Source organism: Odocoileus virginianus, chromosome 12 (genome assembly GCF_023699985.2).
Source record: "Odocoileus virginianus isolate 20LAN1187 ecotype Illinois chromosome 12, Ovbor_1.2, whole genome shotgun sequence".
NCBI classification, from domain to species: domain Eukaryota; kingdom Metazoa; phylum Chordata; class Mammalia; order Artiodactyla; family Cervidae; genus Odocoileus; species Odocoileus virginianus.
In genome coordinates this window covers 67,855,405-67,881,629 of record NC_069685.1, presented here as the reverse complement: position 1 = coordinate 67,881,629, position 26,225 = coordinate 67,855,405, and the positions used below count along the sequence as shown (strand labels likewise).

At 60.8% G+C, this 26,225-nt stretch overlaps 2 protein-coding genes and 1 long non-coding RNA gene across 7 annotated transcripts; 1 reads left to right on the top strand and 2 right to left on the bottom strand.

The window, feature by feature from the left end:
* Positions 1-333: 333 nt before the first annotated feature.
* Positions 334-5,918, bottom strand: LOC139037722 (uncharacterized). The gene is made up of 6 exons (XR_011490563.1): positions 4,570-5,918; positions 3,188-3,322; positions 2,896-3,069; positions 1,877-2,392; positions 797-1,598; positions 334-695 (listed from the first exon to the last, which is right to left on the bottom strand). It is a non-coding gene; the product is annotated as an uncharacterized lncRNA (long non-coding RNA).
* A 261-nt stretch (positions 5,919-6,179) lies between these two features.
* Positions 6,180-8,211, top strand: CLDN5 (claudin 5). Its single transcript, XM_020903399.2, has one exon. It carries the CDS (start codon positions 6,825-6,827, stop codon positions 7,686-7,688), a length of 864 nt encoding a protein of 287 aa, XP_020759058.2. The 5' UTR covers positions 6,180-6,824; the 3' UTR covers positions 7,689-8,211.
* A 2,174-nt stretch (positions 8,212-10,385) lies between these two features.
* Positions 10,386-26,213, bottom strand: CDC45 (cell division cycle 45). 5 transcript variants are annotated; one of them, XM_070475774.1, is made up of 19 exons: positions 25,082-26,213; positions 24,911-24,970; positions 23,606-23,698; positions 22,112-22,249; positions 21,221-21,367; positions 20,444-20,496; positions 19,923-19,971; positions 19,098-19,159; positions 18,625-18,675; positions 18,289-18,408; positions 17,857-17,988; positions 17,618-17,716; positions 16,892-17,050; positions 13,996-14,134; positions 13,839-13,922; positions 13,477-13,595; positions 13,073-13,149; positions 11,523-11,588; positions 10,386-10,509 (listed from the first exon to the last, which is right to left on the bottom strand). In XM_070475774.1, exons 1-18 carry the CDS (start codon positions 25,130-25,132, stop codon positions 11,524-11,526), a joined length of 1,698 nt encoding a protein of 565 aa, XP_070331875.1. In that variant the 5' UTR covers positions 25,133-26,213; the 3' UTR covers positions 10,386-10,509; position 11,523. The 5 variants fall into 5 exon arrangements, with proteins under 5 accessions (XP_070331875.1, XP_020759132.2, XP_020759134.2 ...); XM_020903473.2 differs by having other exon boundaries at positions 20,444-20,499; positions 25,082-26,211; XM_020903475.2 differs by having other exon boundaries at positions 17,857-17,946; positions 18,295-18,408; positions 20,444-20,499; positions 25,082-26,211.
* Positions 26,214-26,225: the final 12 nt, after the last annotated feature.

Genomic DNA, 26,225 nt, shown 5'->3' with positions numbered 1-26,225 from the left:
CATGTCCTTTGCTGGCACAGGATGTTTGGGGAGTAACGCCTCCCCGTCGACCTTGTGGACAGGACAGCAGCTGTCTGGCTCTGGACTTGATAACCTTCACCCCGAAAACAGCCCTACAGAGCCAGGGCCCCAGTGGGAGCCAAGCCCTCGGCTGTCCTCACCCATCCCTGTCCCAGAAGCAGCCATCTCCACGTGGCTCCCCAGCATATCCTGTCAGGTGGCCCCCCGCCCGGACCTCTGAAACGGTCGGCTGCTGAGTCCACAGTGCAGGCCGAGCCAACTGCCCACAGCTAGCTTCCAAGCAAGATTTGCTTTTTATTTTATGCTTATGTTTTCAAGCCCCAAAGACTAGTGTTTCCGGGAAGGACTGGGTCACTGTGCGACCTTGGGAAGGTCCCTTGCAGCCCAGAGAGGTCAGGGCTGTAGGACTCCTGGCGGTGGTTCGTACCGCACCGCCCTCCTCACTGTGCAGGCACTCGGGGGCCAGTGCCCACTTCTCTGGAGGGCGGTGGCGAGGGTATGGTCCGTGCTGAAGGAGGGGAGCCCTGCTCTGTAGCGGGGTGCTAGGTTGCAGGCGCAGCCACTGGCCGAAGCCCCAAGGAAGCAAGGGAGGTCGTGGGCCAGCAGCCCCTCCTCCTCCTGAATTCTCCCTCGGCTTTGTTTGTATTTGTTGTTGTTCTCAATAAAGATAGCAGCTGTATTTGAGAAAAGGGTTGCGATTGTGAAGAATGAAGTCCGAGCTGGCCTGCCCTGCTCCAGTCCTCCCTGGAGGCCGCTTCCTGTTTCCAGTTCTTACCTCCGTGAGTCGAAAACGCACACCTGTGTCTTCTTCTTTCCTGCCATGCCTGCAGCAGTATGGAACCCCATCCCCGCAGGGGAAGCACAGAGCGCTGGACCGCGGAGGAGGTCCCTTCCACATCTTGACTTCTCGGTCTACCCAGGTTCTCTTGGCTCTGTTCCAGGAAGTCAGCACAGGCACTCTCGCAGCCTCCCAGCTTATTTATTACTTTTCACTCTCTGGGTCCAGTGCTTCCCAACAGGACCCTCAGAGCACCTGCCTAAACGCAGCTGCCCAGGCCCCGGCCATGAGTATTGGGATTTGTGGTGGGATCTAGGAATACGCGTTTATATAATCACCTCTCTGGCTAATTGTCACATGCCCTGAAGTCCACGAATCCTGACCCAGTGCCTCCCTGTCTAGCCCCTGGGAAGAGGGCACTGTGGGCTCAGCTGAGTCTGGCCGCCCGGCTGCAGGACCAGATTTCAGCGTCCCTCAGCCAGGCATGACCACATGCCTGTTGGAGTGGTGGCTTCTCTCCTCCCCAGCTTCATTCCCAGGGGCCCTCCTCTGGTCCCAGCCAGCCAGAGCCCCACCACAGAGGCCCTTCAGAGCCTGCCCCTGCCGTCACCCAGGGTCTGTCCTTCCCCCCGACACCTGATGGCCCCTTCACCCTGGTGAACTGCTCTTTCCTCTAAACGTGTGAGGGGCAGCTCCTCTCCATAGCCTCCGGCCTGCCAGGTATGAGCCAGGCCCCTCCTCCGGCCTGCTGGGTAGGTGCCGTGTCCCTTGCTCGGTTCTTCTGCCTCCTGTCCATGGTCTGTGGGGAATGAGAGCCGGAGACGCCATCTGAGGCAGTGTCCTGGGTGTTGTGAACAATGCTGGGCCACCATCTGCTGCAGGGAGGCCCCACTGGTATAGCCCCAGCTCACGCAGTGAAAGCGTGAGAGGAATGGGGTGTCTGCAGGGGGCGACCCGGGCTGCTGAGGGTGAGTTCACATGCTCCACACCGGCCTCCCGAGAAGGGCTGAGGCTGCGAGCACCACCCTGCATCCTTGATGTGGTCAACCTGGGCCTGGACGTCCAGCTCTGACTCACCCCGTGTTTGGGCCAGTGCTGGTCTGGTCTGGATGCCAGCTCCCGAGGGCCTGAGCATGCCAGCATGAGCCTGCGATAGCATCTGAGGACTGGCTCCTGGGAGCCGCGGGGGTGTGGGCCTGTGTTCACAGCCCCTTCCTGCCCTTTGCTCTTGGCCTGGCAAGCTGGGCGTGGTCACTGCCTGAGGAGGCAGCAGTTGGGGGCATCCTCTAGGGTAGACCTTGCACACACACCGGCCCTGAGTGTGTGAAACAGCCGCAGAGGAGCAGTAGCGTGGGAGCCTGCAGCAGTGACGGGGCAAACATCCTAAAGTGTCAGAGCTGTGGGGGCAAGGGCAAGCGTGGGAACTTCGGAGGTTATCGCCTTTCGAAGGTGACCACCACGATTTCCCTGGTGGTCCAGCGGCTAAGAGTCCACGCTCCCAATGCAGGGGGCCTGGGTCTGATCCCTGGTCAGGAAATGAGATTCCACACGCCGCAACTGAGAGTTTGCATGCCGCAACTAAAACAGAAGTTCCTTTAAAAAAAAAAAAAAATCTTGTTCAAATGGAATAATCCTGTTGTCCTAGCTTTAAATTTATTTGTTCCTACCTGCCGCCCCCCCCCCCCCCCCCCGCAACCTTTTTGCTCCTGAGCAAAACTCTCCAATCAGTCCTGTGCATCTTGATCAGAATCAGAAGCCCTCCTTGACAGGAAGAGACACAGGAGAAAATTGTAAGGAACCATAACTTACTTGTATTTTCTGGATATACACGGAGTTTTTGATGGCTAAAGGCAAACAGTGCATAGGGAAAACCTTAATAGATTTGAACACTCAAAAATTCAAACTTCTGTAACATTTTGAAAAAAAAATCATTAATAGGTTAAGTAGAAAACAGCATAACAGTATATGCCACATATATTATAACAATGTTTCTAACCTATAGAGTGAGAAAACCCCAAGGCTCTATGTGGGCACAGACACTTCACCAAAGAGGAAATAAAACTGTGTAAATTGAAAACCAAATGTAACTTCCTTACTGTGCAAAGATATGCAGATTAAAGGTGCCATGCTGTATGCGTGCAATCCATCAGGTTTAAAAGCTGTGGCCGCCTAGAGCTGGTGACACTCAGGGCAGTTTCATCTGCAGACCAGGGTGTAGGGGACACGCCCTCTGGGGTGTGAGCCAGAAATGCCACTTGGAGGAGATTTTCCTGAGGAAATTATCCGAAATACCAAGGCCCGTGAATAATGACATTCCCCGCGGCATTATTTATAATAGAAGAATTGTTATTTCTGAAACGGTGTCTTGAGGGATGGTTGCATAATTACCAAGATGGTCTTCACCAATATACTGTGAATCCAGTGTCCACCCTGAGCCAGACACTCGGTCACAGCCACACTCCGGGCAAAGGCGGGCAGAGGGCTCCCTCCTGGCTCCTGGCGGCTCCTGGGGCAGCAGGGGACCTGACAGAGTAGGACTGTGTTCATAATACGAAGCTGGATGAAAAAGGACCCAGAGTCACTCTACTGATCTCAAGTGGAAAGAGTATAAAGTAGTTGCGAAATGCAGCACACGGAGGACGGGGTGGCTGGGGCGGACAGATGAGCAGCGAGGCCAGGAGGCGGTGCAGGCCACAGCAGCTAGTGCGTGGAGCCCCCGAGAGGCTGTCCACGCAGGCACAGGGGCTGCACACTCCAACAGGGCCCCTTGCTGCTGGGGGGCTCCCCTGCCCGCTGGGGAAGGTGAAGCCACAGTGCCCTGCTGTTCTGCCAGCTGGCTGGCCAGCAGTGCCCGCTCTGACGGGAGTGACGTGGATGAGCCGCGAGGGTTGCGGGAGCCGGGAGGCTGTCTCGGACCCGGAGGGCTCAGGAAGCACCGCGGAGGGTCCGGCTCGGTGGCTGCCTCCCTCCAGCCTTGCAGCCTCCACCGTGGGGGACTTCCTTCTCATCAGCGGCAGCACGGGGCAGGGAGAGCCCCGATCCCTCGTCTGAACTGTGTTTGCCAGCTGTTTGTCACGGGCACCCTGGGATGGGCACAGCGGCCACCCCCCACACGGGGCGCCGTGGGCCCGGGGCAGGCCTGGCGCTGCTGGGGAACTGCCTCGGGAACACCAGTTGTGCCAGGAAAGGGCCCAGCAGTGCTCAGTGCCCCGAGGAAAACGTCCTTAACTATTTCAAAGCCAAAAGACAGAAGCGGTCTTATTTCTCACTCCCTCCCCCACCGCTCCTGAAACGAAATCCCTTAACTGGGCCTCCCACAGCCCAGTCCTCTGAAATTTAGAGCCTAAATTTAGATCATCCCTGGAAGGTCACCGGGTTGCCCGGGTGCAGGGTCAGCCGGCAGCTGCTTGAGATAAACTGACTTTTGCCGACTCAGGCCTCCCCCACACAGCTAACAAGGCCCGCCGTGCTTCCCCTGGGAAGGCAGAACAATAGCAGCGGAGGAGCAGGTGGCCTTGGCTGGCGGGCTGGCTTGGGAGCCCCCTTGCCAGAAATCAGGGCTCCACAGCCCTCCTGGCCTGGCGCCCCTCGAACCTTGGCCTGCAGGTCTGGATCCGCCACGTCCATCACCCCGAGGCCGCCGGCCCCTGATCCTGCCCTTTCCTGCCTCTGGGCTCCTGTGCGGGGCTTCGTCCTGGGTTTGGGCTGAAGCATCATGTCCTTGGAGAGGCCTACATCACTTGGTGTCACCCTCCCAGCCAAGGGCGTACCTGAAAGGCCAGCCCCTGGTCGAGGGCAGGTGTTCTCCTGGGGACAATGCTCGAGGACAGGAGGTGTTCAGAAGGCTCCAGAGTGGAAGGGGCCGGCAGGTCCTCACACGCCCATGGGCCGGGCTGGGCCCACGACCAACAGTGGTGTCAGGGTGGAAATCAGGGTGTGAAAGGCGGGCACAGAGGGCCATCCTCAGTCCCCGGGACACTGTGAGGCCCTCCCCAAGGAGATATGGCCTCCCCGGGGCTCCCCAGGGCACCAGACCAGATGGGCCCAGAGTGGCAGAGAAGAAGGCGGGAGGGCGGGCGAAGGGGAGAGCCTGTGCTGGCCACGGCCCCGCCCAAGCAGATGGCCCCCGTGCTGGGGCCAGCCAGCCCGCAGACGGGCAGCTGCAGCTTGGGGGTGGAGAGGCGTCTGGGAGGAAGTCCCTTGGCAATACAGCTTAGTAGGTGCATGTCCTTAGTAGGGACAAAGCAGTGCAGGCACAAGAGGCTGTGGGTGTTGACAGGCCAGTCTGCGGGCCGAGAGGGGGCAGGTCTGGGTGGCGGGTGCAGCTGGCTCACGTCCCCTGGCTGCTCCTGGAGTTGGCACTCTGTCCGCAGGCAGGGCGAGCCACAGCGGGTTCCAAACAGAGCCTGACCCTGGAGGGGGGCCTAGGTGACCTCAGGGGGCCACAGCAGTGGACCCTGGGGGACAGCAGGGTGGAGCGTGGTGGGGCAACTCTGGGCAAGGTCCCTGGATTTGGGGGGACTCGGCAAGGTCCCTGGATTTGGGCCGTGTGGAAGCAAGACTGGAAGGGTGGGTGGGTGGTAGGGCTGAGCCCCCCGGAATGGACAGGGGGAGGGGACATCTAGGAGGGTCTGCAGACAGAGGGAAGAAAGGAATGAGGGGTGTCTGGGAGGCAGTGGTCCTTGGGGCTCCATCCCTGCAGGGGGAGGGGGCTGGGGTGAAGGAAGGGGTGACATTGTCCCCCAGTCCCACCGGGCCCAGCAGACTTGCCTCAGGCGCCTCCCCATGTGGGACCACAGGTGTCCTCAGCCACCTGAGAAGAGCCAACAGTCAAGGGCCGGGACCAGGGAGCGAGTTGAGTGAGAGTAGCCACACTCCAGGGTGGACTTTGCTCCAGACAGGGGGGCAGATGGAGGGGGGCTGCCAGAAAGGGACCCGGGTCGACCTGAGCCTCAGGGGGCCCAGTGTGCATCCCAGCGGGCCTTTGGAGAGCCGGCTGGGCCATTGTGCAGAAGAATGCCCGGAAATCCCCCGCCTCCCGCCTCCAGCAAGGATGGGGGCTCTTCCTCCTGGTCAGGAAGCTCCATGTTGGCTTCCGGAGGGGGCCTGGGGGCCGGGGTGCCAGGGCCGCTGACACAGGGAAGGGCAGAGCCCTGCCCAGCTGTTACCCAGCGCCTGGTCTGAGGCTGAGGGGGGCGGGCAGCTGAGCCCTGAGCCAGGGCGGCTCCTGGAGGACCACCTGTGTGTGGGTCACTGCGGAGCCCCGGGGCCTTCCTGAGCTGAGCCTCAGAGGATCGGGGTGGGCGGCTTCTCCGAAGAGGAAGCCCTTGCGTCAGGGGCAGAGTGGGGGGGTCTCCGGGGCCTTGGGAAGGCCCCATTGTCTAGTGCTGGAGCCTCAGGCACCAGGGAGGCAGTACTGCTGGGCAGAAGCTTGGACAAACCTGGAACCCTGACCCACGCAGGCCCCCCTGGCTTCTCAGGCTGTGGGGGAGACAGTGTCGACCCCTGGAGAGTCATCGCGTTCAGGGTGCGGAGAAGAGGCCTGGGTTGGGCTTGGACCCCAGGGCGAGCTTCCTGGAGGATCAAATGCGCCATGCATGGCTAACTCGGGATCAGGGCCGAGGAAGCCCCCAACCCAGGCCCTGGCGCAGTGGCGACGGCGGGGGCGCCGGCCGACCGGGGCCAGGGAAACCGGAGCTGGCCCCGGAGACAGGGAGACAGGGACTGACCGGCTCGTTTTGGCATGTGTCGGGCGAAGTCGGTGCAGATTCAGGGTCGTGCAGTTCCTGAAACGGCAAGGTGGGGTGCACAGGGGTCGCGGAGCGTGCGCGGCCACCCCAGGCCACCCCTAATGGGCTCGGCCGAGACCAGGACAGAGGCGGGCCGGGGTCTGGGGCTGCGGCCGGGCTCCGGGGCTGCGGCCGGGGTCCCAGCGTTTCCTCCCGCCCCCGTAGCCCGCTACCCCCGGGCGCAGTAGTTTCTCTTACTCCGGCTGCCGGGGGTGCCAGCGATTGGCTGCGGACGGATGGCCGCGCGCGGATTGGTTGCCCGGGGCAGGGGGCAGGGCCGGGGGGGGTCAGAGTCCGCCCCCGAACCTTCAAAAGGGAAGCCCCTACCGACGCGCCCACAGACCGGAGGCTGCACTGCCGGGCAGCGAGGCCTGGAGACGGAGAGACTGAGCCGCGCGCGCCCCGAGGCCCCGGGCCGTCGGGCGCGCGTCTCGTCTCCAGCCATGGGGTCGGCGGCGCTGGAGATTCTCGGCTTGGTGCTGTGCTTGGTGGGCTGGGTGGGCCTGATTCTGGCGTGCGGGCTCCCCATGTGGCAGGTGACGGCCTTCCTGGACCACAACATCGTGACGGCGCAGACCACCTGGAAGGGGCTGTGGATGTCGTGCGTGGTGCAGAGCACAGGGCACATGCAGTGCAAGGTGTACGACTCCGTGCTGGCGCTGAGCCCCGAGGTGCAGGCGGCGCGGGCCCTCACCGTGGGCGCCGTGCTGCTGGCGCTCGTCGCGCTGTTCGTGACACTGGCGGGCGCCCAGTGCACCACCTGCGTGGCCCCCGGCCCGGCCAAGGCGCGCGTGGCCCTCACGGGCGGCGCGCTCTACGCGCTCTGCGGGCTGCTGGCGCTGGTGCCGCTCTGCTGGTTCGCCAACATCGTGGTCCGCGAGTTCTACGACCCAACCGTGCCCATGTCTCAGAAGTATGAGCTGGGCGCCGCGCTCTACATCGGCTGGGCCGCCTCGGCGCTGCTCATGTGCGGCGGCGGCCTCGTGTGCTGTGGCGCCTGGGTCTGCACCGGCCGCCCGGATTTCAGCTTCCCGGTGAAGTACTCGGCGTCTCGGCGGCCGACGGCCACCGGCGACTACGACAAGAAGAACTACGTCTGAGGCGGGGCCGCCAGAGGGAGGACTGGCCGGGCGATCGGCCTCCGCTGGGGTGTGCCGCGCGCCAGCTCCGCGGAACTCGGGGCTCTGTGTCCGCACTGGACTCTGGTCAGCGGCCCGTCCTCTCCCGCCGCCTCACCAGCCCCGGCCGCGCCCTGCCCCCCAACGGCGATGCGCGCCTGGGAGGACTCCGCAGTGACTTTTGCGCGCGGTGCTGGCCCCACCACGTGGGCTGGGCGCGCGTTCCTGCTGTGTGGGTGCTGCACTGGAGATGCCCGCTTGCTCCCCAGGGGCTCCACATTTCCGAGGAACAGACTAAGCCCAGGGGCCCCAGCCTGGACTGCCAGAAGGACGTTTACAGCTGGACTAGACGACACCCACGGGCTGGACCTCCCCGCCTCAGCCCCGGACTTCGCCAGGCGAAGCTTACAGACACCAAGTCCTGGGTGTGGGACCGGGACCCTGCCTGCCTTCGCAGCTTGTGGGGAGTGTGCGAGTCTGCTTAGTAAATGGTTTGGATGCCCTCCCACCGTGTCCTGTCCTCTGTCCAGTCACTGCCTGTGCCCAGCAGCCCCCTTTCATCCACCCACCCACTGATATCTTCCCACTAAGCAGGGCTGGCCATCGGAACCGGGAGACCCCATGGCCACTTCTCAGGTCCCCCCCGCCATCTGGTCGCCTTCCCACTGGGTGGGAACAGGGCCACTGCTGAGTCCCCGGAGGACTGGTGGGCGCAGGGGCTGAGGCAGACCCCAGCAGATGCTGCAGGTGGGCCCAGCCAGCGTCGGGGTGGGGGGCATTGTCCTGGGATGCAGGCAGTGCCAGGGCTGCTGGCTTTACCGAGGGGACTGGGCACCAGGCGCCACCTGCCCTCCCAGGGCTCAGCCATCCCTGGGTCACTCCCACGGGCAGGCATCTGCATGACACTGATGAGATCCCTGCTGCCAATGTGCAGCGGGAAGAGGGGCAAGTCCAGGGTGGGTGCCAGGCTCTGCAGAGGGGGCTGCAGGTCGACGATGACAATGCCACAGGGAGGCTTTGGCAGCTGGCTGCCCAGATTGAACTCCAGCCCCCAACCCTGGCTCCCTGCATAGGCCTGCGCCCACCCTGATGTCCAGTGAGCTGGCCCAGACTCGGGCCAGCCGTCAGCATTCCATGTCAGCCCCTGCTGGGGGTACCCTGTGACCTTCCTCCTGGGGGTGCTGGCCCTAATGAGGCCTTGGGTGGGCATCCCACAAGGGCAGAGTGGGCCAGACCTGTGACAGCCAACTACTCTGTGCTTCCGGCCCTCTTCTAAGCACTCTGAATTAATGCATTTTCACCGTCTGCCAAAGGCCAGGGCAGGAGGATAATGGATAAGGTCGGGGCTGCTGGAGGAGCTCCAGACCCGCCAGTGGGGAGGGCGTGGTGTTTAACCCCTGTTCATATCCAGAAGGCCTGGGCCAGGTCCCGAGGCAAGGAGTCTCCCAGGCCTGGCCAGGCTGCCCTGTGGGGAGGGGTAGCTGCTGTGAACTTGGCCCCGAGTCCCAGGACTTTCAGGGAGGCTGAGATATCCAGGGGTGAGAGCTCCCCACAGCAAGATGAGCAGAGAGGGCTGGACCCCCAGCAGTCTCGGCAGCATTGCCACCTGGGCCTGACCTGGAGCAGCCCCCAGGACGAGGCATGTGTGGTCCTGGGCTCAGCCCCTCTGTGCTGGCCACAGGGCCCCGCCAGCCGGGCACAGCACAGACACTGCCCGGCTGACTGCGGAGCCCAGGCCCTGAACGAGCGCTGCCCAGCCCTGGCTCCTGCACACAGGCGGGGTGGGGGCGTGGGGCCCCGGGGCCAGGCTGCCGTCCCCCACCCCCGTCAGGGCCAACTTCCGACCCTCCTGGGCGGGGGTGAACTCCACTGCAGAGGAGCCATGTGACCCCAGGGCAGCTACTGCACTGCCCACAACCCTCCCCCAGGACCCCCGGAGACCCAACCCCCCCACACGTTCAACTGCTGGACCTGATTTCCAGGTTTTCCCACCAACCTAACCATTGCCCAAACCACTGTGCTTCCTCCTGCCGCAGCCCCGGGTGCCACACCCAGGAGGCTGCAGCCCTCCAGCCTGCCTGCCCACTGGGCCCTCAAGGCAGAGGCTGGAGTGTCAGCCACATGTGTGAAGGGCGCTCTCCTTGCCGAAGGGCAGCCGGCACAGGCGCTCCAGGGACAGCCCAGCCCACGGCTCCAGACCTGCAGGCCTGCCCAGCTTGGAGCTCCTGTGATGGGACACGGCTGACGCTGACCGCAAGGGCCCTCAGCCCCGCCTTCCTGAACTGGGGCCTCGCGCACTGTCCCACCCGGGGTGCCACAAAGCGGGTGCGCCTGGACAGACAGGCGCTGGGGTGAGTGGAAAGTGGGCCTGGACGGGTACGCGGTCCAGAGCGTGGGTCTGAGGCCCATGGACAGAGGAAGCGGCTGGAGTCTGGGGCAGGCGATCCTGCTGGCACCACGGCAGTCAGCGCGGGCGGGCGGTCCTGCTGGCACCACGGTGGGAAGCGGCGGGCGGGTGGAGCGGGCGGTCAGCATGGGCGCTGGGGGCCTGGGCTCTGCCCACGGCTGTCCAGGGAGCCCTGAGGTCACTCCCCACATGGACTTCCCGCTGGGTGGCAGGGTGCCCGGGACACAGGACCAAGGCCCCTCTGGACACAGAAGGCTCAGGGAACAACCAAGTGCTGGCCCTGTGACCAGATCCAAAATTAGGGCGCCATTTTATTCCATTAAAAACCATCGTCCCTGTGTCTAAACCAGTCAGCATAAATAAGGAGGAGGAGGTGACTTCTGAAGAAATCAAACTCTGGAAAAGACAAAAAAGAAAAAATAAATGTCAACAGTTGTAACAGTTCCCCAGATCAGACAGACAGAGAGCAGGCCTTCCGGCTGAGTGCCTGGGGCTGCCACCCCCACCCCCCCCCCCCCCCCCCCCTCCCCCCCCGCTCTCCCAGGCTGGCCCACCCCGGCTCCGTGCAGCTCACACGGGACACTATGTCATCACTGGGCAGGCTGCAGGGAGGGGTCTGCCCCCAATGCCCGCCCCGCTGCAGAGACCCCTCCTTGAAACCTTTGACTCAAGCCCCCAAGGGCCCTTGCTGAGGCCCCGCCCTCCAGGCCCAAGGGGTGTCAGCCCGTTTCAGATGAGACAGGGGCAGCCTGGTGAGGGTCCCCCACACACTGCACAGGAGACCCAAATCTGACCCTGAGTCCCATGCTCCCCGGGGTCCCGGAGGCCCCAGACTGTTCTCAGCGGAGCCACTGGGGCTCCCTCGCCCTGAGGTCAGCAGAGAACTGGGGGCTGGAGACTCTGGGCCGCCAAGAGGGACCCCCACACCCACGCTGGAGCCAGGCTGGGGCCTGTGTCCCAGCCAGGGCTCAGGGCAGGGGGCCTGGGGGCGCTGGACAGAGCAGGGCCAGCCCATCACCCACGGGCCCTGGAGGCAGAGGTGGCCCTGGGGCGCCGGGGCGGGGTCGGCCGAGCAGCATCTGGACTGTCAGTGACGTTACGCCCAGCACCCCCCAGGGCTGGGCCCCCTCACACATACAGAGCACCAGAGACGCACAGACGCCCAGGGCCTGACCGCACCCGGTGGCCAGGGCAGGGCAGACACTGGCTCCCCCTGTAGGGACTCCAGGAGCCTAATGTGCTCAGCCCCCTCAGCGCGCCCCACTGTGGCCCCGCCAACCTGGGCAGACAGCCCCGGGGAGAGCGCTGCGCCCGGCTCCACAGGCCCCACCCGGCCTCGAGCACAGAAGCCGGCCCCGAGCAGAGGCCGGGTTCTGGGGCAAAGCTCCAGCACAGCCTGCCCGACTCACCCTAGGACAGAAGGGTCACGAGTGCATCCAGGAACTTGCTGCGATCCTCGGCCTTCAGCTCCATCACTGCAGTAATGAAAGGAAAACACCGCTGGGATGGGGCCGACGCGCTGCTGACTCCCACAGCCTGACGGCAGCCCCCCCACATTCCACGCGCATCTGGCTCCCTGGGCACTCCGCCCCCCGCGGCCTGCTCTCTCAGGGCAGCGGGCCGGCCTGGCCACCCATGCGCCTCAGGGCAGGGGAGCTGAGCAGCTCGGGCCCAGGAGGTCCTGCCTGGGGAAACCGGGGCGTCCTGCCGGCCGGCCGGCACCACCTTTCCAATCTCACGTCTGAAATGGGAGGAGGGGGCTGCCGCTGGGGTACGCCTCCGCAAGGATGCAACGAGAATGGCCTGGCAGGAAGACGCCAGCTCCAGATCCAGGAGGCCGTGGGGGGAAGGCAGGTCTCAGGGCAGAGACGGGTCTTGCGAAGGACCTGCTGGTAGTTTGAGAGGCCCCTTCTAGGGGCAGGTGGTGTGGCGGGAGGGCCCCCCCCCACATGATGTGACACCCGGACCCCAGCACCTCAGGACATGACTGTCCCTGGAGATGGGCTTGTTTTTACGTATGGTCTTAGTCACATCTGACTCTTTGTGACCCCATGGACCGTAGCCCGCCAGGCTCCTCTGTCCGTGGGATTCTCCAGGTAGGAACACTGGAGTGGGTTGCCATGGCCTCCTCTAGGGGATCTTCCTGGCCCTGGGATTGAGCCCTCGTCTCCTGTACCAGCAGGCAGGTTCCTCCCCGCTGCATCGCCTGGCTTGGCTGTGTCAAGTCTGTCTCATGAGGGATCTCTGGTTGTGGCCCACAGGCTCCAGAGCACACGGCCTGACAGCTCCTAGCTGTCCAACCAGGGGTTCAAATCGTGCTCCCTGAAAGGCTGATTCTCAGCCACTGAACCAGCAGGCTCCTAGCTTCCCAACCAGGGGTTCAAACCGTGCTCCCCGCAAGGCTGATTCTCAGCCACTGAACCAGCAGGGAAGTCCGTGGAAGTGGTCTTTTAAGGAGGTGAGTGGGTTACCGGAGGTCACTATGGAGGGACCTGTGCTGGTCTGACTGGGAAGAGGTGAGAACAGACTGGGGAGACGCCGGCATCTATATGCCCAGCAGAAGGGCTTCGGTGGAACCGGCCCTGCGGACACCCTGACCAGCTGGCCCCCAGCATGGTGAGGAGTCTGTTTCCATCGTTTCGTCCCCCCCAACCCGCCGTGGTGCTTTGTCCTAGTGGCTTGGGCTCACTGCCCTGGGGTGAAGCCCCTCACACCAGAGAGACTGACAGCAGACAGGGCCAAACGTGACCCTGTCCCACCCTGGCGCCCGAAGGCTGCAGGTGCTGCGTACTGGCGGCCCCCGAGGGTCGGCCCCTGCAGCCTCCACTGGGCAGCCTCGGGGCTCCGGGGGAAGTGGCCCCAGGCTGGCCGTGAGGCTGGGCTGCGGTGCAGGCCCGAGGTCAGAGGGCTGCCAGCAGGGACCCTGGACGCCGCGCGGGCGCCGAGCAGGGGTGCTCACCCGAGAGGTCGAAGTGGTTATGCAGCGCCCGGGAGTTGGTGCCCTCTGCCGCCTTCTCAAACGCCCGGCCGAAAAAGCTAGGGACACAGAGGCACGCTTGCCGGCCACCACCTGGGGCCTCAGGCCACTCTGGCTGGCCGCTGCCCCTCCACCCCAAGCCCAGCCCTGCTCAGCCCTCAGGCGAGTATGCCCCCCACACCCCCCTGGGTGCCCCCCATGCCCCACAGAGCTGTGTGGGGTGGGGTCCCAGGCAGGCATGGCAGGGTGGGATGGGCCGGGGGAGGGGAGGGCAGGGGAGAAGGCGCAGGGCACTGGGATACAGGGCCCGCCCGCCTCGAGGTGGAAAAGGCAGTCCCCGGCCTGGCAATGAGGCTGGACCCCCTAGACCCAGCCCCTGGACTCACTTCTTTCTGTCCGAGCTGTCGGTCTCTGGGGGGATCCCCACCATGGTCACGGTGCCCTGCTCCACGCTCAGGGGGGCAGCCATCACCAAGGGCAGAAGCTTGCAGCGCCGGTTCTTTGTCTGCCGGAGGGATGCGCACCTCAATCACGGCCTGTGCCCGGGCGAGCACCCCCAGCGCCCAGGAGCCCCGAGACGCCTGAGTCCCCAGGCCACTGCCCCAGCCTCCGGGGCCGCCAGCTGCTCCCCACACCTGCTCCAGGTCCTGACGTGGTTGTCACCTCCTCCAGGAGGCCCTCCCAGGCCCATGCCTCCCCCACCCTGTCTACTGAACAGGACCCCAGCCCTGGAGGCCCCCACCCTCACCGAGCACACGAAGGACTTGAGCAGGTGTCTGCTGAGCAGGCTCAGGGAGGCGGGCTTGGAGAACAGCACCATGTCCGGGGTGCCCTGTGGGCGCAGGGTGGGCGGTCAGGGGCAGCCGGGGGGCCTGGCGGGGGCGCGCGCGCGTCGGGGAGCTGACCTCCGTGAGGGAGCAGTAGAGGAAGGGCCCCTGGGAGACGACGAGGTTGGTGCAGAGGCAGCTGGCGATGATCTGCTGCGTGGCGCGCAGCTGCTGCTTGGCGAGCTCCAGACCGCGGTAGAGCTTGTCCAGGTTACCCCTGCAACGGGAGACGCGCAGCGGGGCCACAGGCTTACGGGGGCGCCCAGCTCCCACGGGGGGCCGTGCGGACGCGCTCCCTTCCTCTGGCCCAGCTCGTTCCCACGAGAGAGGAAGCAACGGAGTGTTTAGCCACAGGGATGGATGTGTCGGGGAGGGGCTGGTGTCAGAGGACAGGAGACTAGAAGCCAGCAGAGGTGCCTGCAGGGTTCTGACTGGGGAGGTGGGGGGGCACCAGGGACCCTGCCGCCTGGCAGATGTATTTCTACCCTTCTCCCACTCCAAGGGGGTTCTCCTCTGGGGAGCAGTGAGGCCTTCAAGCAAACCTCCATACCCAGCAGGTGAGGACCCTGAAATGCCACACTGGCTCCCCACCTGCCAGGACGAGGCGGTGCCTTCCACCCGCAGGTCGTCCCCAGAGACCCAGGGCTCGCTGGGCATCCACAGCACTGCCCTGCGCCCTGGAACTGGTGACTGAGAGGCACCAGACATTTGAGAAAGACCTGTGGCCTGAGAAAACGACCCTAGAGGAAACGAGATAATCTGGAACCAGAAGAATGCTTGAAATGAAGTATAGTTGGCGTCTTCAGAGAGATTTGGGCAATATATTCATAAACCAAGAATAGGATGCTATGAAAAAGGAACAATCAGAAACTGAGAAGTGTTTGTGGCAAGAATGATTGAAGCACATAAAAAGTTCCCTCGAAGGCTACAGGATAAAGTCCAGAAGAGCTCCTCACACAGATGAGACCAACATGTGGGAGACCGACGGCAAAACCAGAGACTGAGAGACTGAGCATCATCCCAGGAGCCCAGGGAGATGGAGAAACGGGTGTGTGGGGGGCGGGGGGACAGAAACCACAAAGTACAAAGGCATTCCCTCGGACTCACCCAAAGCTCAGACTAGCGCAGGAAATGGTATCGACCTCACACACCACTGGGCCTTCTGCACACTGAGAACTGAAAAGGGCCCCGAAAGCTCCTGGTGGGGTCGGGGGTGAACTCACAGAGAAACGAGAACCAGGACGGCTTGGGCCTCTCATCAGCACCACGGGCGGTGGGGAGGCGGGCAGCCACCCCGAATTCTGCACGAGCCAGACCAGCACCCAGATGAGGGTGAAGGACGCTGTCAGACACGCGAGGGCGCAGAACCTTTCCCTCACACGTGCCTGTTCTTCAAGAGCTGCCTGAGAATCACACTCTTGCAAAATGAGGGCGTGCAGACAGCCGAGGGGCCCTGGACACGTGCCGGGTCTGCCCGGGGGGCACCGTCTGGGTGGCCGGCGGCGGCGGCAGGCCTAGTGGCTTGGAGCCGAGGTCACAGCCCAGGCTTTGCTGGACAGAAGGCGCTCGGGGATGCGGTAAAGGAGGCGGCAGGCCTAGTGGCTTGGAGCCGAGGTCACAGCCCAGGAGGCGCCGGGGAAAACCAAGGGCTGCGTGGCAGAAGGAATGTGGTCACTGCCCAGGTGGTTCCAACGATGAAGAATCCGCCCGCAAAGCAGGAGACGCGGGTTTGACCCCTGGGTCAGGAAGGCCCCCAGGAGGAGGCAATGGCACCCCACTCCAGTCTCCTCGCCTGAAGAATCCCACGGACAGAGGAGCCTGGCCGGATACAGTCCACGGGGCCACGAAGAACTGGATACGACTGAGTGACTAACACACACACACACCCCCGCACGTTAGTGGCTCTGGGATATTTTATCAGTCCAACCACGAACCACTGTTCACTGAGTTTCATCACTTAGAATCAACCTACAGCCAAAGGTGAGAGGGCTCCCATTCTGTCCTCTACCCCATGATTCAGCGTTATCAACTGTGAACACACAGAAGCATTTTCACATCTAGGGAGGTGCGGGGGAGAGGAAAATGAGGGATGCCAACAACCTTTCCTCACCGACTGGGGAGAGAAGAACAAGATGTGAGAACGTCAAAGCTGAGAAGGAGCTAAAAATAGAGGAAGGCTGTGCGGACAGGCGGGAAGGCGCACAGAAGGGGCTGAAGGCTCTTTGTTGCGGCAGGAAGTCAGTGGACAATGACCGAGACTGGCCCGTCAGCTCTGAGATGGGTGGAAATGGTCGACAGCATAGTTTTTGGATTTTCCCATGCTTCTAGATAAAGATGGAGCAACAACATTATAGAACCGGTGACCTTTGGTTCTGAGACTCACACTTAGAACACAAGGGAGAAACACTGCTGCCCGTGAGCTGAACGCAGGGGGAGGAGGCCCCCAGCTGGCCGGCAGACACACTGTCAGCATCGGAGTAGGGGCGGCAGGTAAGCAGAGGCCTAAGAAAGAAGATTCAGGCCGCTGCGGACAGAGGCCCCGGGGGGCCACGCGGGAGTCGTGGCAAAGACCAGGGGCCAGGGCAGGCTTCCCGAAACAGTCAGGAAGACTAAACTCGCAACACATGAGAAATGGTCCAATCCAGTCAAACAGGAAAAAGGACAAGGAGGATGGCCTCACTCTCCAGAAGGAAGGTTAACTAGAAAGACGCGTCCTCAGAGGCCCAGAATCGTAATGTCCTATTTCAAAACAAGCCGGAAGACAGTAAAAGATGGTGCATCTCAGGAAGTGGGACGGGGAAACATCAGAAACAGAAGAAAATAGTTCAGAAAAGAAGACCAGACGAAAAAAGAGGAGTGAACACACATGCAGAAATGCCCGAAGAGGTGCGGGAGGTGAGAGAGAAGAGAAATTTAAGAATCAAAAGGAAGGAAAGCACTCCCCTTGAAGCTGGGCCACGGCCACGCCTACTACCTGGAGAGGCTGTCCAGGGCCTGCGTGAAGCTGTCCGTCCCGGAGCCGTCCTCGGGGCTCTCCATCAGTGACATTGTGGCGAAGACCACATCGCTGGCCAGGAACTTATGCTTGAAGCCAAAGTGGACGCTGAAAGTCTGGACACGCATGTCCTTCATGCTGCAGCGGGGCAAGCGATGTGGTGGCCGTCTGTGTGTGCCCAGGGCAGCCTGCACTGGGCCAGCTCACGGGCTGGCACCCCCACACGACGGCCCCCCCCCCCCCAGCCCCCAAGGATTCTCACGGCACGGCCCTTCCGGACAGAGAATGGATGGGACGGGAGGCCGGCACACCAGCCCCACAGCAGGGATGCCGAGTGCCCGGCACCAGGCCGTCAGCTCATGCGGCACGGCAGGAGCTGGCTGCGTGTGTGCAGAGGGCGGGGGCATCCCAGGGCACCAGGAGCAGCCAGGCCCATGCCCTCCAGCAGGGCCAGCGAACCCGCTGGGCACACCTCGCCTGAACCCAGCCCCAGTGGGATCCCAGGGTCCAGAGATAGGCCAGGTTGACTGCAAACGTCTGCATCTCAGCCCCAATTCTAGACTTATCAGGCACTTCAAGAGGTCCTATTTTTAACCCAAAGAGAAGGTCCAATCATTTGCGTATTCTCATTTTCTGCATTGTTTTTAGAATGTGACTAAAGCTGAAACCCCTGACAAAGTTTAATCCATAGAAATGTAAGTTTACCCAAACTTATTTGCAGACTCTTCAATCATCTCCCGCAAATTCTCCTTCAAGGAGACATCCATGGACTGAAACTTCTGCTTCACCTGTTTGAGGGGGAGACTGGGGAGGGGGCACTTGGTCACAGGAGGCGCGACCCCTGGTTGCCACTCCAGCCTGGTCAGTCTAGAATGACCAGATGCAGGGCTCCACAGAGGAGTGGGGGGGGGGAGTCCACAGGGCAGGGCCTCGGGCACACTCACCCCACATCCGCGAGGAACTCCTGCAGCCGCTTCTGCCCGTGCAGAGACCAGAGCTTGAACCTGGCCGCCGTGTAGCACGTGTTGCACAGGCTGTCGTGGAGAGACCAATGCTGGTAGAGCGCCAGGCGGAGGCTGGGCCCGTGTCAAGGAGCTTCGGCTGCACGGTGACCTGCCCCCACCCCAGGACCGCCACCTGCACCACCAGCTACCCCGGGGCCCTGGGGCTTCCCGATCTCAGCATGACTCGACCCTGACAGAGAGTCTGAGAGGTGTGGACATACAGCGAGATCAAGGGGACCCTGTGGCCACACCCCAGCAGGAGTCTCCAGCTCTGGCTGGCCTAAGACACGGGACACTCCTAAACACAGCAGAGCCTGTGCCCACGGGGCCCTCCCAAGTCTCTGGTCCTGGGGATGTGGGCGGCGAGGATACTCGTACTCGAAGGAGATGCGCGCGCAGTCCACGGAGAGCGCGTGCTCCTCATCCTCGTGCCGGTGGCCGTGCCGGGACACATGCCGCTGCAGCACACCCACGTCGGTCACGTACTTCACCCTGGAGGGCAGCACGCCTGGGCTCGCTGCCGCCACAGAGAAAAAAGCCGCCCCCCCCCACCCCGCCCCTGCTGCTGAGTGTCCACACAAGGCCACACATGACTGGACCCAGGCCCACGGCAGCCCCTCCTCAAAGGGCCCTGCAGGGACGCGGGCCCCTAGCCCCTATGGCAACCCACTGCGGCCAACCTCGGGCAGCCCAAGGGCGTGCCCTTACTGGGTGATTTTGTCTTGCACCCACTGGTCCGTGAGTCCAACGATGGCCCACCTGGAGGGAAAGGACGCAGCCGTGAACGGGCGGGCGGCACTCGTGGGCACCTCCAGCCCGTGGGGTCTGACCCAGACGCTCCACTCCAACAGGCCCCCAGCAGACCCGGAGGCAGCCCACAGGCACCCCTGCCCCGGAGCTCACCACCCGCCAGGGCTGAAAGGGGCCAGGTGGCAAGTGGCCTTGCTCAAACCTCACACTCAAGTTTGCTGGGAAGCAAGGTAGTGGTCAGCTGGGAAGGGCTGACGGCCCAGGCCCCACCCCGGGACCCTCTGTGCCTGTGATGCGCCGCTGTCCCCCTCCCACAAGTCTGTGTGAGGCGAGAGCCGCAGTCAGGAAGGGAACCAGGGCCCCGCACAAGTGCAGGACAAGGCTGCAGCCAGCACTGGCGGGGGCCCAGCTGCTCAGAGGGGCCCACGCACCACAGCATGTCGCTCAGGTCCTTGGACATCAGCCATGCCAGGTCAAACATCACCATGGCCGCCTATGAGAGAGACAGGCCTGAGGCCGGCAGTCCTGCTCAGGGCAGGGCCCGGCCCGCACTGCCTGGGCCCCGGGGTCCCGCGTGGAGTCGGGGTTGGGGAGAAGGGTCCAATTGGAAGCCCTAAACCCCATCTGCCCCGAGACTCTGGGCCTCCTTCAGCAGCTCAGAGAAGGCTGGCCTCCAAGGGAGCGTCCGGCATCTGAGGGGCCAGGTGTCCGTCCCCACCCAGACCGCCCACCTGCCTGCGCCTCAGCACCCTCCACCTGCTGGAACAGAAGGACCACCCTGCAGAGGCCAGCAGGACCCCGACCACACGGGCTCAGAGTCAGGGACCCAGGGCCAGACCCTAAGACCAGACACAGCACGCTGCACTGGAGACCTATTTTCTGGGGTGCCTCAAGGCCCCAAGCTGTGCTCAGCGACCCCAAGCTGACACGATGTGTCTTCTGTACGAAATTCGTCCCAGGACACACGGACGCTGACAGGCCTATACGAATCGAGTTCCAGCCCCCTGCACAGACTAACAGGCCCGTTCAGTGTTTCTCACAATGAACAGAAGTTAACAGCTGCTGTTCCCTTGGGCACCCCTGGCCTGAGGGACCTTTCACCCAAGAGAGGCCCAGAGGCTCACCCCTCCCCAGCCACACAGAGCGGGCTGCGGGGCTGGGAGCAACCCCCAAACCCGTGTGCCGTCCTCCTCCTGAATTAGGACAGTGGCCCTCAGAGTGCGGACAGGACCGCGACCATGCCCGCCTGTACCCACCGACGTCCCGTGATACTCGTACTGCTCGTAGTCAAAGAGGATGTCTCTCCTGTAAGGACACAAGAAGCCGGGTCTCCACCAGGAAGCAGAACAGGAAGAAAACATTGGGGAAGATGCTAAAATCCGATGGCACCCAAGAAACACGATTTGCAGGGTGAAGAGGAAGTGTGGTTAACTTAGTTTCCTTTTCACGCTTTTTCCCCCTACGAGATGTTTCCCAAAATTGCCATCTATCCAATTTGTGAGAGTTTGTAAACAGAAGTATCCATACTTAGAAACTATGACAGCAAAGGACCAAGGCATCACCCCTAATGGACAGCGTGTTTGGGAGACCTGGGGCCCTGCCTGGCCTTCGCGGGACCAGAGGCGAAATGGAGGGGCCCAGAGCTGCTCCCAGTGCAGGGCCCACACACGCCATCTGCAGGCGCTATCCCAGAGGTGCTCAAGCAAGCCCGTGACCTTAACATGGAGAAGAAACGGGCATCGCTGACCTGCCTTCCCACCACTGGACGCATCCTCACCTCCGGGCTTCCCACTCTCTCCGCTGCCTTCTCTTCAGGGTTCGCTCTGCAATCTCCTGACCACAACAAAGAGAACAGAGAGCTGAGAGAGAGCCAGGAACTCAGCCCCCAGGCCAGGAAGGTTGTGACCCAACGGGAGGCCAGCGGGCGGGCGGGGCACCGCAGGGTCTCTGTGGCGACGGCAATGTCCTGTGTCCTATTTCAGTGGCTGTGGTAGGTCACGTCGGGGACATGGGCAAAGCGCATACGTGCTTTCAACTTGTTTCTGACACCTGCGTGTGGATCTGCAGTGATGTCAGAACCAGTTTCAAAAGGCAAGTGATGGTCCTGATGAGGGACCTTCTGGAGGGTGATGGAACGCCTCCCTATTACGCGACTTCATACATCTGTCAAATCTCACGGAACTGTACGCCTGGGAAGGGTATTATGTAGAAGGTGTGCCTTAGGGAAGCTGGATGGCAACACCCCCAGGTCTTGTCGGTAGTCCAGCAAAGACTTCTCTGACCTTCCCCACAGTGCCGAGTGGTGTCCTGTATCCTGCCCTCACGCCTGTGGGCTCCTAGGCTGGTCAGAAGGGCTCAAACAGCTCAATAAAAAAAAAACAAATAAACCAACCTAATCAAAAAACGGGCAGGGGATCCAAACAGACATTCTGCCCAAAGTCAGCGCCTACACCTGCTGTCTCCCAGTTCTGCCTGGGCCCCCAGGCTCTGGGCTGAGCCTTGACCTTCGGGAGTGACCAGCTCCTCAAGACTGTGGTGAAGGGCCCAAACCCACCTCCTCCAGCCGTGTGCGCTTCTCAGAGGGCTCTGACCCCTCATCACTTTCATTTCCCGAATGTTCTTCATCCTCTTCTTCATCCCGGAAGATGTCTTCATAAGCGGGAACTTCAAGGTCATCATCTTGTTTAATGAGCAGTTTGATCTACAATTAAGACAGAAAGCCATCAACCTCCCCTCTCCTTGATGGAAAACTATCCATCACATGTTTTCTCTCCCAGAATCTTATCTCCTGAACCTGCACCCAACTCAGTGCACAGAAGGACGGAGCCTGCAGACGGAACAACTATGCAGTCACTTAGGTCTGGATAAAACGCTCCCTCTTAGGCCCACACTTAGCCAACAAAACTAACACCTTGCACCTCAGCCTCTGACCAAGGGCACAGAGACCCGTGACCTCACAGTGAGCAAAACTCCTGTCCCTAAAAGAGGTCCTTGGTGAGAGGGTTTCAGGGCTGAGGCTACTGGGGGTGCATGCCCACAGGCGGCTCAGAGAGCTCATGTGAGATGGCACGTGGCCCCACATGACCATCCCGGACCTCACACCACCCAGGTAGCCAGGGAGCGTCCTGCACTGCCCCATTTAGACAGCAGGTGCCTCTGAGGTCCCCTGACAGTCAATAAAGCCAGCTGGCCTAAGATCAAAGTGCAGACTTGGAGCAGGTTCCAGACCCTGTGCCTCCTGGGTCAAGCGAATTCCACACATGCCTTCTGAGCACCTCCGAAGGGAGGTGACGTGTTTCTCATCAAAGATGGACAAGACCAGGCCCTGTTCTCTGGCTGCTCCAGCTCCTATAGGCAAGGTGGACACATGCCTTGCCAAGAACACCAGGCCTGACGCTGCGGCATAAAAACAGACAGATGGGAGAGCTCGGGGAGTCTGGCCTACCTGGGTATCGTTGTACACGTTCACAACATTGACTGGTCTGTGAGTGTCACACACGAAAAACACGGCCTCTTCATCGGGTTGAAGGATATCCAACAGATCCACATTGGCGCCACAGTTTATGAGGACAAAATAGCGGAACTGGACAAAGGAGAGGGACGCAGTGAGTTAGTGCACAGGGGAGGCCATCTGCTTTCAGCACCAGGCCTGAGGCCTGCAGGGGCTCGTCCAGCCCGATGCAGGGCAAGGCCCTGCTAGCGAGGGGCTCCAGACGCGGCCACAGCTGGTCTGTGCAGAGGGCCTTAACAACCCCACGCACAAGTTCATTTTCAGGATGACACTGTGAGGCAGGTGCCATGACTGTCCTGCCAATGAGGAGTAGGCAAAGGCCGAATCTCTTCTGGCCTCAGGCGTGTCCACATCAGATGGGGACAGACCTAGAGCTCAAATGCATAGTGGGGTCTCTCCCGACCTGTCACTCACTCTTCTGTGACAGACTCCTCTCTGTGCTAGCAGCACTGCACCAGGTCAGATTTCAGCAAGTCTGAGGTAGCTCGCATTTAACAAGCACCTGAATATTAAGTGGGGCTTCCCTGGTGGCTAAGAGTCTGCCTGAAAATGCAGGAGACCCAGGCTCAATCCCTGAGTCAGGAAGATCCCCTGGAGAGGGAAATGGCAACCCACTCCAGTATTCTTGCCTAGAAATCCCATGGAATGAGGAGCCCGGCGGGCTACAGTCCATGGGGTTGCAAAGAGTTGGACACGCTGAGCAACTGACACTAGACATTAAGTAAAGTTTTTTGTTACATCCTATCGCTACAGAAAACTCTTTCCTTATAAATACTGATCTGGCATAGGTCCCTCTCATGATGACAGGAGCACCAGGTGAGGACTTGTCTCTGCCAGACAGTCCTTGTTGAGGCCAGAAACTCTGGGACCCTCTTTCAGACAGCAGCCCCTCCCCGGGGGACGGTGGGGTCTCAGACATCCTGTCTCTCATCATAGCTCCATGCAGAGCTGAGAAAATACCTGGTCTCTACTGCCTAAATTCTAAAGGGAGAAAGTATGTTCCTGAACTTCCAGTTGGAAACTGGGATATACTTCTTGGAAAAATAAATGTGAAATAATGGTCCAAAGTAAAGTAATTATAACCAAGCTGTATCAGAAACAACCTTCCAAATTCCAAGCACCTGAAAGTGAAATGTGTCTAAACACAGGTACAAAGCTAGAGATTGTCCATATTCACTATCTTGCTTTTGTTGTCAATTTTGTCTCTGCGATTGGAGGGTAAGTCACCCACACATAGAGCTCACTTTTCTCTTCTGTGTAGCCTAAGAAAGTCGACAGTTAGAAATACACACAAGCCATTGTAGAAATATCGAGTTCTTTACCACCAGCACCACTTGGGAAGCCCCATCGTAGAAACAGAAAGAATGCTGTGTTAAGAAATTGCAAATGAGAGATAAAGCCCAATATTCTCAAATGCATCTCTCATACCTGTTCTTTATGCTCTAGAAATGCAGTTTCAAGTTCTTGCCACCCAGAAACTGGAACCAGTGTATACTGCACGTGGTCACACTGGAACAGGGCCTGGACAGAGAGTATATTCAAAACCTATTATATTTAGGTCTGCAATCCATCTTGAAATGCACATTAAAAGAAAAAAAAAAAAGATGGACTGAGAGACAACAGATGCTAACGTAAGGTTAGTGAAATGTTAACATCAATAAGGAAGTAATGGGAACATGAATGTTCACTGAACCATACTTCAGCTTTCCTGAACATCACCAAAGGAAAACACTGCTGAAAAACTTGGTATTTCTAGGTTTTTGGTGAGTAGTTCCTGACCCAAGGGCCTGACCCAAGCTCACATAAACCTTGCTTGTGTGGCTGCATGCTCAGTTAGTCCTGACTCTTTGAAACCCCATGGACTGGAGCCTCCTAGGCTCCATGAGGTTCTCCAGGCAAGAATACTGGAGTGGGTTGCCATTTCCTGCTCCAGGGAATTTTCCTGACCCAGGAATTAAACCCACATTTCCAGCATTGCAGGTGGATTCTTTACTGCTGAGTTATCAGGGAAGCCCTGAACCATATTTAAAATCAAACAACAACGATCTTTCCTTAGCACCGAAGAATTGATGCCTTCAAACTCTGGTGCTGGAGAAGGCTCTTGAGAGTCCCTTGGACAGCAAGGAGATCAAACCAATCAATCCTAAAGGAAATCAACCCTGAATATTCACTGGAAGGACTGATGCTGAAGTGCCAATACTTTGACCACCTGATGAGAAGAGCTGACTCATTGGGAAAGACCTTGATGCTGGGCAAGATCTAAGGCAGGAGAAGGGGACAACAGGATCAGATGGTTGTATGGCATCACTGACTCACTGGACATGACTTTGAGTAAACGCTGTAAGATGGTAAAGGACAGGGAAGCCTGGTGTGCTGCAGTCCATGGGGTCACAAAGAGTCGGACACGACTGAGCAACGGAACAACGCTCTTTCCTATTAGGTTAAGGAGTCAGTATCTCCAGAATCCCTGATGACACCCCAGTGCCCTCCACTGTCAGATTCCTCTGCCTCGAACCCCAACGGCGAGAAGGCGCCACAGGTCTACCGATCTCTCCAACGCAGCCGTCCTGTGCCCACCTTGTGGCCTTTTGCCGGCTTCTCCTCTAACCCACCTAATGCAGTCCCTCCCAGGACGCAACCTGGCGGGAGTCCTCGCCCCAGGCCGAGCTCCCGCCCCGCTCCTCCCCTCGCGCCTGCCCCCGGTCCCCCGCCGGCCCGGCCAGCGGGCCTCACCTGAAGGATCTTGCAAGCGCACAGAGCGTCCACGTCCGAGGCCACGAAGAGAAGGACCCTCTGTCGGGGGGAGAGTTGGCTGAGAGCGGCCCCGCGAACCCCGGCCCCTCCTGCCCCCACGGTTGCGCGCCCTCGTCCCTTCCCCAGTCTCGGAGCCCAGGAAGGGCTCACCTGGCTCTGGACCACCTCGTAGAACTCCTTGCGGAAGTCGGACACGAACATGACCGCGGCGCCTGGACACCCCGGGATGGGACTCTGCGAGCCTGGCGGCGGTCAAGACTCCCGCCAAGTCCGGGCTCTCCCGATTACCCCGGGGGCCAGCCAATCGCGACTCGGGTCCCCGCCTCTCCACTTTTCTGATTGGCCCGCGCTGGGAGCGACACTTAAGCGCCGCCATTCACAGCAGGACTACTCCGGCCCGCCCCTAGAGGAGCGTCCTCCACCGGCTGCAGGCACTGCGGGTGGCGCAAGTCCTATGCGACTCCGTTTCTTCAGACACTCTACGCTCCGTACAGTTTACTTTGAGGGGAAAAAAAAATGCCCACTCCCCCCCCCCCGCAACTGGGATCTCCAGGTGAAAGAAACCTCGCCACAAATTAAATTCATGTACACTTCAGGAATTCTCTGGAGAAGGAAATGGCAACCCACTCGAGTACTCTTGCCTGGGAAATTCCATGGACGGAGGAGCCTGGCGGGCTACAGTCCTTGGGGTGGCAAAGAGTCGGACACGACTAAGCGACTTCACTTTCACTACACTTCACTCCAGGAATTCTCAAGTGCCTCAGTGATAAAGAACCCGCCTGCCAAGCAGGAGATGCAGGTTCGAGCCCTAGGTCGGGAAGCACCCCTGGAGAGGGAAATGGCAGCCCACTCCAGTATCCTTGCCTGGAGAATCCCATGGACCGAGGAGCCTGGCGGGCTGCAGCCCACGTGGGTCGCAACTCGGTCAGACACGTCCGACTGACTGAACAACAGCACGTCAGAAGAGGGCGTCAGTTTAGGATGTCAAGGGGCTCGGCCTAGTTCCAGAGCGGAAGTGTGGCCTACTTCCGCCCGCGTCCTCGGCGGCCTCAGTAGAGGCTGGGAGTTCCGCCTGCATGCTGGGTAGTGTAGGCAGTAAGAGGAGTGGGCCCCAGCCCCCCAATTAGTCACGAAAGGACACTGTCAAACTAATTTGAGATAATCGCGGAAGGTGCTCTAGGGTGAATACGTTAGATAGGTGTATCTGAACGCTCGCGCCGAAGGGGGTTTTTGATCCTCGAGCTTCAGCCGCTCTTGCTTTCACAGCGTTCCGACGCTCGCGCCTCTCCCGGAA

What these genes read in the sequence shown, in the direction of transcription:
- CDC45 (XM_020903473.2), bottom strand. Translation starts at nt 25,132, where the DNA reads ATGTTCGTGTCCGACTTCCGCAAGGAGTTCTACGAGGTGGTCCAGAGC. An exon ending in AGAGAGTGGGAAGCCCGGAG is followed by an intron (nt 19,972 to 20,443) that starts GTGAGGATGCGT and finishes GTGTCCTTACAG; the next exon opens with GAGAGACATCCTCTTTGACT. An exon ending in GACAGCTCGGACAGAAAGAA is followed by an intron (nt 13,150 to 13,476) that starts GTGAGTCCAGGG and finishes CTGTGTCCCTAG; the next exon opens with CTTTTTCGGCCGGGCGTTTG.
- CLDN5 (XM_020903399.2), top strand. Translation starts at nt 6,825, where the DNA reads ATGGCCGCGCGCGGATTGGTTGCCCGGGGCAGGGGGCAGGGCCGGGGG.